This window comes from Phoca vitulina, unplaced genomic scaffold, assembly GCF_004348235.1.
Source record: "Phoca vitulina isolate PV1807 unplaced genomic scaffold, GSC_HSeal_1.0 scaffold23, whole genome shotgun sequence".
Lineage (NCBI taxonomy): Eukaryota > Metazoa > Chordata > Mammalia > Carnivora > Phocidae > Phoca > Phoca vitulina.
In genome coordinates this window covers 3,724,389-3,737,621 of record NW_022589726.1, presented here as the reverse complement: position 1 = coordinate 3,737,621, position 13,233 = coordinate 3,724,389, and the positions used below count along the sequence as shown (strand labels likewise).

Sequence of the window (13,233 nt, the reverse complement as noted above, 5' to 3'; positions counted from 1 at the left end):
TCGTTTTATTGAGCTTCACTTCATGTGCTTTGTAGATCCTGCATTTTCTACAAATTGAAGGTTTGTGGCAAGCCTGCCTGGAGACTCCTTCCTGGAGTTTATTAGCACCGTTTTTCCAACCGTTTTTGCTCGCTTCATGTCTCCGTGTCACATTTTGGTAATTCTCACATATTTCAAACTTTTTCATTATGATTACATTTCTTATGGTGATCTGTGATCAGTGATCTGTGGTGTTACTATTGTCATTGTTTTGGGGTTCCATGAACGATGCCTATCGATACTTGGGTGTGCTCTGAGTGCCCCACTGACTGGCCATTTCCTGTGCCTCTCCCTCTCCTGGGGCGTCCCTATTCCCTGAGACACAACAGTATTGCAATGAGGCCAGTTAATAACCCTACAATGTCCTCTTGGTGTTCATGTGAAAGGAAGGGTCGTGCGTCTCTCGCTTTCAATCAAAAGCCAGGAATGATGAAGCTTCGTGAGGAAGGTACGTCCAAAGTCGAGATGGGCCGAAAGCTAGGCCTCCCGCACCAGTGTGCCAAGTTGTGAATTCAGGGCAGGAGTTCTTGAAGGAAATTAAAAGTGCCACATCAGTGAACACATGAATGATAAGAAAGAGAAAAACCCTCTTGGTGATATGAGAATACTGGGATTATTAAATAAGAGCTGGGCAATTATTCATTTATTTATTAGAAAGTAGAAAGGTTCATGAAAATATAAAGCCTGGGAATTTCTAAAGATAACTCCACCTTCATTTTTTTGGGAGGAAATGATTTTTGTCTATTCCAAACAATGACGCTCAACACAATTGAAAGTTGGCACATTTTTGGTAAACAGCATTTTCCTGGTAGTGTGAAGCTTACTGCATATTTCTTTTGAGCCAGACTTCTCAGTATCATTTTGATCTGCAAAACATCAAAGTTTCCTCTATGGAATTATATTTACATCATGGAGCGTCTGGACTGAAAGGAATTTTTAATTTTAATTTAATGAGTAATGCATTCTACTCAGATTGAAACAATGTTGCTAAACGTTGCTAAATGTGGCATGCGTTCTGGGTCATCAATTACTCTTTCCTCCCTTGTTAGGTACTGTTCTTCTGATTTTTGGCTCTGTGGCTGCTGCTGAGAAGCCATTTGTTAGTTACTCTGTTGTTAAAATCATCTCTGTAGTGTTTTTTAGTTTCATAGTTGTATCTAGTTGTGGATTTATTTTTACTTACTAGCCTAGGATTTATGGTGCTTCTCAAATCTGACAGCTCGTGTCTTTTATCACTTCTGGAAAATCCCTGGCCACTATTTCCTCAAATATTACTTCTTTTCTTATGTTCTCTTTTTTCTTCTTCTAAAATATCCATTATATATACATTGGACATTTACATACTAGGTCTTAACTTTCTTTCATATTTTTGGTCATTTCAATCTTCTGGGTAATTTCCTTAGCTCTATTTGTAACCCAGTCATTATTTTTATTCCGCTATGTCTACCCTGCTATCACACCTGTCTAATGAAGTGTTCTTTTTAAATTTTAATATCTACATAACATTTATTTCTAAGACTCTTTGGTTTGTTTTTACATCTTCCTAGTTTTCTTGGGTAGTAACTTCTTCCCCTGTCAAGTTTTTAATCTTATATTTTGTGTGCTTAATTATAAAAAAAATAGCCTGTACTTACAGTTTCTATTATTTTCATTTCTTGTGGGTCTACTTTACCTGCTTGTTGCTTCTTCTGATTTTTCCTTACGTTGCTTATCTACTTGTGTTGTCTCATAATTTTGACTTGTGAGCTTATGTTTGGCTGGGCTTTTTCTGTTGAAATTCTGTGATGTAGATCCTGAGAGTGTATGCATCCAGAAAGCTTTTGCCTTTGTTTGTGTAGAGTGCCACAGAGCGTTATCAATCCAGGATTACGTTTTGCATTAATTGTTCTGCTTGGGATTTCCTGGTTTTCGAATGAGGTTCTACAGAGAACCTTTTTATCTATCTCATGAGAAGACCAGATTTAGATGGATTAATTTCCTGTTATAGTCCTATTTTGGTCAGCAGGTTTATTTTTGTGGCTCACCTTTTTACTGAAGGCACAGCCCTTGCAGGAGCTCACTCTATGGAAGGTCTCCATTCCAGCTCTTGGCTCCTGCAAACTCAAGGCTTTGTCTCCAGTTCTTGTTAAAGCACAAGTAACCCATAATTCTCTGGCTTTATGCCTTTTATTCAGTTTTAACTGCTGGGACTTTTTTCCCCCCAAGCTCTGTTAGGCATGCTATTTTTATTTTACTATTTTATCTGTAAAACATCAAAGTTTCCTCTATAGTATTATATTTACATCATGGAAGCTCTGAACAAAAAGGAATTTTTAATTTTAATAATGAGTAATGCAGTCCACTCAGATCTAGGAAATGTTGCTAATTTATGTTTTATATTTTAAATTTTACCTAGTATGACTAGTTTTATAATGGGAGGTTTTTCAGACGATCTAGCCTGTTTGTATGCAGGCATGCATATACACAGAGAATACACCTTTTAAACTTGAAGAGTCTGTTCTGAGTAGGTAAAATAAAGGCAAAATGTTGTGGATATTAAACAACTGTGCAGGAATTATCAGTGGCCTGATGTGTTGATATATTGCTATGGGTGAAACAGCTGAAAATATTAGGGGCGGTTTTTATTATACCTCCTCAGGCTTTCATATAAGATTCATAGAAATATATTTACTTAGTAAGCTATATAGTTAATTAAGTATATAGCTTCATCTACTGGCCCAAAATATACTTGTTTTTCTAGGATAGATTTCAGGAAAAAATCCTTTATCTACTGTAGCAAAAATGAAAGAAGGCAACAAGCTTTACAAAACTTATAAATTGCTGCTTGTGAGCCTGGAATTTCTTCATTAGCACAAGATTATACTATACTGAAGAGTTATAACTCACCAAAAAGGTATAAGGGAAAGCTCGGTTTTCTTAAATTCTTATTGTCATCGTGAAGCTCTGATACAGTAATTTTGACAAGAAAGCAAACACAAATGCTGACTAAAATACAGTAAATTATTCCAATAAGATGCCCTAAAATGTAAGCAGTACATAGCACCCCTTGGGAATTACACAATTCTGTTTTTATGATGTAAAGTACTGAATGAGTGTTCTGTAAGCTAGACCCTTAGGAAAGACTGCTAGTACGGAAATGGAATCTAACCTTGTCTCTCTCTTGGATTTCTTGTTACGAAGATATTGAAAAAGTTGCTTGGCTTTTGTAGCTTCCTTCAAATCTCCCTTGCTCAGTGGGGCTTCATCCCTCCTCCCCATATCATACAAAAGCTTACTCTTCCCCCCTCCCATCCCTCCTACAGCTCAGCACACCCAATCTCCTTATCCTACCCACCTTGTTCCCCCTATACCATTTATCCTTTCTAGTTGCTACAGTTTTATGCTTTTATTATGTTTATTGTTTTTTAATCTGTCTTCCCCATTAGAAAGTTAAAATCTACCAGTGGCATGCATCTCTGTATGTTTTTTTACTAGTATATTACCAACAACTTAAGTAGTATCTGTCACATCGTAAGTGTTCAAAAATTACTTGGGATATGAATGAGTAATTTTTTTTTATTTCCCTGCTTATAAATCGGAGTGATAATTCCTAGCCCCTCATTTCCTTACAGAGATATGTGGGATATGTGAGATACATGTATGTCAAGTATACTGATTCTTCTGATAGAAAGCTGCCGTTCATACAATGACACCAATGACCATCCTTGGAAGCATGAAGTGAACTTGTCTTTCAATGTCTTAAAATTTCCATCTTAAATCTGTTCCGAAGTACATGGCAATTTCCCTTATACAACATCTCTTCTATAGCAATAGAAAATTTATAACATTCACTACTTGGGTAAAGGTCATACCTCATTTTTTTCTTTGAGTTTTGTGATCATGACAATCACGGGACTGTCTTCCTGCCAAACCATCTGCCAGAAATCATTCACGGTGTTGATCATGGGGCCCTGTGTGGCAATGAATGCTTTCTCTTTGCCACTGTAGCCCTGGTTTGAGTAAAGAGACAAAAATACTGGATTTGAAATTCATGCCTTCCACTGAAAGTTTAGAACCAGTTAAGAACAAATTGGCTCGACTAGTCCAGACGCAACACCAGCTTTCACAGCTTCACTGACTCTAGCACCATTCATCCGGATGCTCTCCCAGCAAGTCAAGCACAGCGCACAGCAGTGAGCGGCATAATGCCCCGTGCTCACTAGAGCACCCCAGCACCCAGAGCACTGCAGCCAGAGACGCACAGGAAAGGAAGACTCAAGGTAAAGGACCTACTACCAACGTCGATTATGACAAACGAACGAATAAGCTTGCTAGTAACCCAGTTAAATCAAAATTAATTCACTCTGAGGGGAAAAAAAAAAAAAGCCCAACAATTTCAAATAGTAAGTCGATATGCTCATCAGAAAGAAATTTATAGTTACTTACTTACCCTAATATAATTAGCATTAATGTAGGTGCTCAAAGAATCGGTTACATTTTTTGGTCTTAAGCACACTCTGCTGAGGGGATCTAATGAAGAAAATAAGAAGGAATGCATTAGACAAATTTACCCTTTTTAAAGTTCCTTAGAACACCAGTAACTGTACATAGCACACTTGTTAATTTATATGCTGACCATCTGGCTTGTGTCAATGTTTGTTGCTGAGGCGTCTGTGTGTCTGTCTCTTGATCCACCTGTGTTTATTGAGGGACAATTGGGCCCATCTTGGCCCCTGTCTCTTAACACAAATCTTGCCCATAAGCTTGAGACGATGAGTTTATTCATCATGCTATTTTTTGTGCGTTTCTGATTCTTGACCTCATTTCTTTTTTATGCTCCTTTTCCTGTTCTTTGGATTTGGAATTTGTACCAGATTTTCTTACTCACTTCCCTCTTCTTTTCTGCCCAATAGCAAACACTTGGTCTGGCCCAAATCCCCGTCCCTAAAGAAGCTGTCTTTAGTTACCCTGTGCGGCAGTTTGTCCACCTAGAGCAGGAAAATCTGATATTAGGCAGATTGTCATAGTGCTAGCAACATTGTCTTAACTGTTCAAATCATTTTCCATCCAGAAGTTGAAAGGCTCTTTGCAAAACATGGTGTTATGGAAAATATGGTAGCTATTTTGACCAATGTTTACATAAATGAATTAAGATCAAATCATCCCTTTATGATTTCTTTAGTCGGACACACTCTGAGCCTCTTAAAGGTAAAGACGGAGATTTTTCATTATATCTAAGACTTAGTGTCTAAGACTTAGTGTCTAGGACAGTGCTTATATATATATATATATATATACACACATATATATATGTATATATAGTAGACACTCAATAAATGTCTATTGCATTGATTTAGATGGTTCTTTCCATTTTTTAAGAAGTCAGTTCTATGCATTCCTCTCTAGTAATTGTTTTATTACTGTTCTTCTCTAGACAGGTAAACTTGTGAGAGCTTATCATACCCACTGTTCTTACCTCCTCCTCTAGAATTCGATCCTCCTTGTGTACACCCCAATTTATTCTAACCTTAGTTTTATGCAGAGACTACTTTTGCTGATGCCACCAATGACTCTTTTTGTTGACCTAAACCAAATCAGCCTATTGTGGTATTTTTTCATGTTTTATTTTAATATTTACCATCTTATATTTTAAGTGCTTACATTTTTTGCCTGCCCTCAATGAATTGTACTGAACCCGTTAAAGGCAAGAATTGTATTTAATTAACTCTTTTTTTTTTTTTTTGAAACTAACTTTTGTATCCTTTGCAATTTCTACCTGGTATGTGGCTCATAGTGTGCTTAATACCAGAATTCATTTCTATTAGAGCTGAAACACTGTTTTTGACTTTCTAGATTCCTTTTCTTTCTTAGCAAACGGGACAGGAAAACTTTCATTCCTTTTCAGTATCCACTGACTATTAGAAGCTTCCACAGGGCTCTACACCAGTGAGACTTGAAAAGAGGCCCACTTCCTTCAGTTTTTATAATGCCTACCATGTATATGATTTATTGGGAACTCAGCCCTATAAACTGCTTAGAGACAGGTTTCTCGTCAAGCTAAATTTAGTTTGGAAACTGGTAATTTATAAGATTTACAAGTATTTAGAGGTTTCCAAAAACTTTTTAAACCAGAATGAACCATAGGACTGAGTAAGGGAAAACTGGCATCCTAACCAAAGCCTTTTAGCCTTTTTACTCTTAGGCTAATAAAAAAAGCTGAGGATTAAAGAAAATCCAAAACTTTATCATCCTTGTCATCATCATCATTATTTTCATCATTACTGTTATAATTGTATTCATTTTATGCATTTTAAGTCGATATGTGTATTTTAAATTTATATATTGGTCAAATTCACTATGATAACCTTTTTCAGGACACCTATTTCTGGGTTAGATGTTGAATATTTAGCATGCCACTTATGACACATCTGGGAAGTGATAATAACAATTCCAACACTGAGCAATTTTTCTTCCCTCGCCTCTGCTCTTCCCCTTTTATTTCCTTCCTTCTCTCCTCTTGCTTTCTTCCTCTTTCGTCCCCCTTTTCCCTCCCTCCCCTCTTGCTCTCTTATTCCTTCTCTTCCTTCTGCTCTCCTTCCTGTTTCTTTTTTCCTCTGAACAAATTATTGAACACATACAGATTTAGTGTACAGAACACATGAAATTTCCCCGTCTAGCCTCTTTAAAATACCTCTGGCAATTTAAGTCTTCTATTTAACAGACAAAATGGTACCTGGATCCTGATATTCTTTAATTTTTTTTTTTAAGATTTGTTTATTTATTTGATAGAGAGAGAGTGCGAGGGGGAGGGGCAGAGGGAGAGGGAGAGAGAAACTCAAGTAGACTCCACTCTAAGCGTAGAGCCTGGCACTGGGCTCGATCTAACCACCATGAGATCACAACCTGAGCCGAAGCCAAGAGTCAGACACTTAACTGACTGCACCACCCAGGCGCCCCTGGATCCTGATATTCTGACTGGCATCCTATCAGATTTTGCCAAAGGTTATTCTGTGTTGAAGATTTCTTCTCTGGGCAGAAATGCATTTGAGGTTTGGAGTCAAGAGGAGAAGATAGGAGATGAAAGAAGAGTTTATAGTGCTAGTGTATCCCTGGGCAAAGACAGGGATGAGAGGGATAGCATAGTTTTTCTAGATGAATTCAAGATAAGTGGGAAATGGGAGGAAAGGCAAGGACTTGGGTCCTCCTTCAAGGTGACTGGGAGTCACCTTCAGTTTGCTGCAAGAGGGAGAGGACACTCCAGGCCTGCATTATCCAATATGGGGCCACTGGCCACACGTAGCTAACTTTAAGTTAATTAAAATAAAATAAAACTTAAAAATCAGTTCCTTGGGCGCACTGGCTATACTTCAAGGGCTTCATTGCTATACGTAGCTGATGGCCATCACAATGGAGATAGAGAGCATTTCCATAACTGCACAGGGTTTTGACGGACAGTGCTGATCCCGGCGATGCAAGATGGCGATTATATGGAAACTCACTTTTTAAGATCCATGTGAAAATTATAAGAGAAAACAGGGCTCTTAAATAGTCTGCTTTGGAAACCGTAAAGTCTTCTTTCCCTAGTTAGTGTTATTATTTTCTGGAATTGGTTCTGGGGTTAATGATCAATGCATCCTCAATTAGGTGGAGGGAAAGGAGAAACTAACATTAGGTGGGGGCTCACTATTAGTGGGAACTTCCCTTTTCACATCTGATTACTTAATTCTCTCCACGGCCCTACGTAGTAATATTATTATCATCACTATTTTTAGGGATGAAGAAAGGATGGCACAGAAAGATTAAGTTGTCTGCCATAAACTATGAATGCTCCTGCCAGGGTAGGGAGGCAAGTCTAACTCCAATATTTTGTTTGAGCCACACAACTTGTTGCCTTAACGAGTGGCTCACTTACTTGCATATCTACTCTGTTCTGGGCACTTAATAGAACAGGAAACATAAGTAAGAAATATTACTAGACTTTAAATTTTTAAATATGAAATGATGGCCAAAGTAATTAGAGTTTAATTAATAGAGTTCTTTAATTTCATCTGTGTTTTTTTTTAAATTTTGTTTTATTATGTTATGTTAATCACCATACATTACATCATTAGTTTTTGATGTAGTGTTCCATGATTCATATGATGTTTTATATTTGTATACATAAATTGCATGGAATAAATATACATGAAATTTGTTATTATACTTCATTGTTGTGCAAATAACTTTATATTGATGTGTGATCAGTTTTTTTTCCCCATTGCTTTTGTGATTTAGGACATAGACATATTTTCATCATTAATATTTGTTTATGTTGCAAAATAATGTGATATAAATTTACCCTTTGCACTTTAATCTACCACATAGAGTGTTCTGAGCCAGGCTGACATCATCCTTAGAGAAACAGCCATGATTTAATTTGTTCTTGGTCATCCATATTTCTGCTGCAAAACATCCTCCAAATTATATGGCCTCACTAATATGTACAAGCTGGAAGCTTTTTTTTTTTTTAAGATTTTATTTATTTATTTGAGAGAGAAAGAGTGAGACAACACAAGAGGGGGAGGGGTAGAGGAAGGGCAGAGGAAGGGGGAGGGGCAGAGGGAGGGGGAGGGGCAGAGGAAGTGGGAGAAGCAGACTCCCCACTGAGCAGGGAGCCTGATATGGGCCTCCATCCCAGGACCCTGGGATCATGACCTGAGCCGAAGGCAGACGCTTAACCCACTGAGCCACCCAGGCGCCCCCACGCTGGAAGCTTTTAAACTTGAGTTTATTACAGGTTAAAACAATTTAAAAAAACATAATACTTGGGGGACCTGAGTGGTTCTGTTGGTTAAGCATCTGCCTTCAGCTCAGGTCATGACCCCAGGGTCCTGGGATAGAGCCCACACTGGGCTCCCTGCTCAGCAGGGAGTCTGTTTCTTTCTCTCCCTCTGCCCCTCCCCCCCACTGGTACTCTCTCGTGCTCTCTCTCAAATTAATCAATAAAATCTTAAAAAAAAAACAGTAATACTTAAAATCTTAATCATTTTTAATTCTTTTATGTAATGTTTAAAATTTATCCCATATTATAGTCTACAATAATCTATAAGGAATAGCTTTCCATATAAATTCCAGTCTTCTCTGATGATTTCAACCAATAGTGTGGCGTGCCCAAACTATACTTACTAAATTATATTTTGTGCAACAGGGGGTGGGTGGTGCATTCAGGCTACAGACATTTTCAACAGAAAATCCATTATTTGCAACATCAGTTGTCAGCACAGGTGCCCTGGTTCAAGTGATCCACCCAGTTCTGGGAATGGAAAAGCTGACACAGGACTATGAAGGACTATGTCTGATATCATCTGGGCAGGAAATAGAGAAGGCTGAACTTTATTTATTTTTTTATTTTTTTTTAAAGATTTATTTATTTATTTTAGAGAAAGAGAGAAAAGGAGAAAGAGTGTGTGAGTGCGGGGAGGGGCAGAGGGCAAGCGTCTTCAAGCAGATTTCCCGCTGAGCCAGAAGCCCAACATGGGGTCCTGTGGGGGCTCGATCTCATGATCCATGAGATCATGACCTGAGCTGAAACCAACAGTCAGATGCTTAACTGACTGAGCCACCCAGGCACCCATGAGAAGGCTGAACTTTAAATAATTCTAATAATTTCTGAATCCTAACATTAGATGGTTAAGTAAAATTGCAATGAATGTATATGTCCTAATTACTTATATTTGGTATTTCAGATGAAAAATCTTGAGAGAGAGAGACAGAGACAGAGACAGAGAGAAGCACACTTGTAACACACAGCACTTTCATCCCCTTTAGCCAGCTCTAGTTATAAAATATCTTTCAACAGGGACAATACTGTATAGACCCATTAAAAATATATTATAGTGGAGCGTTTCCAACTCCGCCAGAGGGGGAAGCCCAAAGACACCATTAACAGTAATTCTTGATATTACCATAAATATGGAGAATTTGATGTTTTATGAGTGAATTAATGGGCTTAATTATACAGACTCTACTATCTCAATATCCATACTTTTAAAAAGTTTTGTGGCTCCATCTTTCCAGAGCTATTGTTTTGAGATGTTTATGGATTTTACCAAAACCCCAACCATCTGTTGTTTAGAGATTGACAATGTTACATCCTCCCCAAAGCATTTTTGCCACTCTAAGCAGAATAACTCAGTCCTCTCTATACTCCTACACTACTTGGGCCAGATCTCAATTCTGGCTTTTAGTACACTGAACAATTACTCATTTACATGACTTTCCCCTCTAGTCCATGACCTCCTTGATCTTATAGGCTATTCCTTATATCTTAGTGGTTCCTGGCATCTGGCTCATTGCTTGACATCGATAAATTTCATGGAGTTAAATTTAGTTTTTTTCCTCAAAGATTTTATTTATTTATTTATTTATTTGAGAGAGAACACAAGCAAGGGGAGCAGCATAGGGAGAGGGAGAAGCAGGCTCCCTGCTAAGCAAGGAGCCCAACATGGGGCTTGATCCAGGACGCTGAGATCATGATCTGAGCCAAAGGCAGACGCTTAACCAACTGAGCCACCCAGGTACCCAAGTTAAATTTAGTTTTAACATTGTCTAAACAGTGTTTCTCAAAGTGTGGTCCTGGTATTATCTGTATCAGAATCACCTGGGTGTTTGCTTAGAAATATGGGGAGATGAACCATGAGGGACTATGGACTCTGAGAAACAAACTGAGGGTTCTAGAGGGGCGGTGGGTGGGGGGATGGGTTAGCGTGGTGATGGGTATTAAAGAGGGCACGTACTGCATGGAGCACTGGGTGTTATATGCAAGCAATGAATCATGGAACACTACATCAAAAACTAATGATGTAATGTATGGTGATTAACATAACATAAAAAAAAAAAAGAAAAGAAATATGGATTCTTGGGCCCAACAGCGGACTTACTTAAACAGAATCCCTGGGTGGGACCCAGGACTCTAGACTTTTTTTTTTCTTTCATCCATTAGGACTCTGGATTTTTATAAGGACTCTAGATGATTATTATGCACAATGAAATTTTTTGGTAACAGCTTTATTAAGATGTAACTCATATACCATACAATTCACACATTTAAAGTGTGCCATCATAGAGTTCTTTTTCTTTATTCACAGAGTTGTGCATCTGTCACCACAATCAATTTGGTAACATTTTGCTTATTCCCAAAATAAACTCCACAGCCTTTAGTTGTTTAGTGGCTATTTCCCATGCCTCCCAGCACTAGGCAACCCCTGAGACAGTTTCTGTCTTTGTAGGTCTGTCAATCTGGCCACTTCACATAAATGGAATTATATAGTATGAGGTCTTTTGTGATGGCTTCTTTCACTTAGCATAATGTTTCAAGGTTCATTCATTTTGTAGCAGGCATCAGCACCTCATTCCTCTTTATTGCTGAGTAATATTCCATGGTGTGGATATTCTACATTTTATTTCTCTATTCATCAGTTGATGGATATTTTGGTTGTTTCCACCTTTGGGGCTTTTATAAATAATGCTGTTACAAACATTTGTGTATAGCTTTCTAATATCAATACTTTTTAAAAGTCTTTGTGGCTCCATCTTTCCAGAGCTATTGTTTTGGAATGTTTATGGATTTTGCCAAAACCCCAACTATCTATTTGTCTAGTGATTGACAATGAAATGTTTTCATTTCTCTTGGTTATATGCCTAGGAGCAGAATGTCTGAGTCATATAGTAACTCTAGGATTTGCGTTTGAGGAACTACCAGACTGTTTCCTAAGTAGCTGCACCATTTTACGTCTCTACCACCAATGTGTGAAGGTTCCATCCAGTTTCTTCCCATCCCTGCTGGCACTTTCTATATGGTCTATCATTTTTATTATAATCATGTGGATGTGAAGTGGTATCTCATTGTGGTTTTGATTTCCCTTATGGCTAATGATGTTGAGCATCTTTTCAAATGCTTATTGACCATTTGTATATCTTCTATGGAAAAATGTCTATTCAAGTCCTTTGCCCATTTTTAAATTGGGCTGTCTTTTTATAACTAAGTGGTAAGAGTTCTTTATACATTCTAGATAGATGTCCCTTATTAGATGTATAATTTACAAATGTTTTTTTCCCATTTTGTGAGTCCTCTTTCTATCTTCTTGATGGTATCCTTTGAAGCACAAAAACTTTTCATTTAGTAAAATTCAATTTATCTATTTTTTGTTGTTGTTTCTTATATTTTGGTGTCATATTTAAGAACTTATTGACTAATTCAAGGTCATGAAGATTTACTTCTGTTTTATACTAAGAGTTTTATAGTTTTAGCTCTTACCTTGGGTCTGATCCATTTTGAGTTGATTTTTGTATATGGTGTGTGGTAGGGCCCAACTTTATTTTTTTAAAGATTTTACTTATTTATTTGGGAGAGAGAGAGTGAGCAAGAGAGAGTGCACAAGGAGGGGGGAGGGGCAGGGGGAGAAGGAGAAGCAGACTCTTCTGATGAACAGAGAGCCCAACATGGGGCCGATCCCAGGATCTTGGGATCATGACCTTAGCCGAAGGCAGACTCTTAACCAGCTGAGCCACCCAGGCACGCCCATGCATTTAACTTCATTTTTTTGTATGTGAGTATTCAGTTGTCTCAGCACCTTTTGTTGAAAAGACTATCTTTGCCCATTGAATTGTTTGATGAAATCAGTTGACCATAATGTGTGGCACAATAAAATTTTAGAACCATGTCTCTGCTGGAATTGTGAGCTGACCATTATAAGAAGAGTAATACAAGATAAAGTTATGAACCTCAAAATAGTTTCATGGTTAGTAGTCTTGATGTGCATTCATAACTCCAAATGTGGTGTGTATGGAGAAGTTTTGAGGATGGAAAATGATGAGGTAAGGGTGAATGAGGAAGGCTTGTGCTTTATAATGCAAACTATTTAATTCAAGAAACTTACTTGGCAAAATGGTCTTATAACGATTTTTAGTTCCATGACGTGGAATGTCAATTTCTTTGGGATCCACGAAGTTCATTGGTATTTCCTGCAAAAATAAATGATATCAAATTAGTGTATCTAAAGCTGCCACAAAGAAAATCTTCACAGGGAGCCATCTGATCCAGAGTGCTACTGAACTTCAAAGTCATTTATAAAACAACAGACTACCACCTCTGGTTGACCAACACCCTTCCTTTCATAAACATATTAGCTGCACCCTGGCAAGCTGACTCTAAGAAACAGCTTTCTGTGTTAAAAA

The 13,233-nt window shown here is 37.8% G+C and overlaps 1 protein-coding gene across 3 annotated transcripts in view; it reads right to left on the bottom strand.

The window, feature by feature from the left end:
* PTPRR (protein tyrosine phosphatase receptor type R) overlaps window positions 1–13,233 on the bottom strand; it is a 239,420-nt gene that overhangs the window by 29,582 nt on the left and 196,605 nt on the right. For all 3 annotated transcript variants that reach the window (XM_032420225.1, XM_032420226.1, XM_032420227.1), the window contains 3 exons: window positions 12,936–13,020; window positions 4,469–4,548; window positions 3,891–4,028 (listed from right to left, as the gene is read on the bottom strand). In XM_032420225.1, coding sequence (XP_032276116.1) covers window positions 3,891–4,028; window positions 4,469–4,548; window positions 12,936–13,020 — 303 coding nt within the window. The remainder of the gene's footprint in view (window positions 1–3,890; window positions 4,029–4,468; window positions 4,549–12,935; window positions 13,021–13,233) is intronic.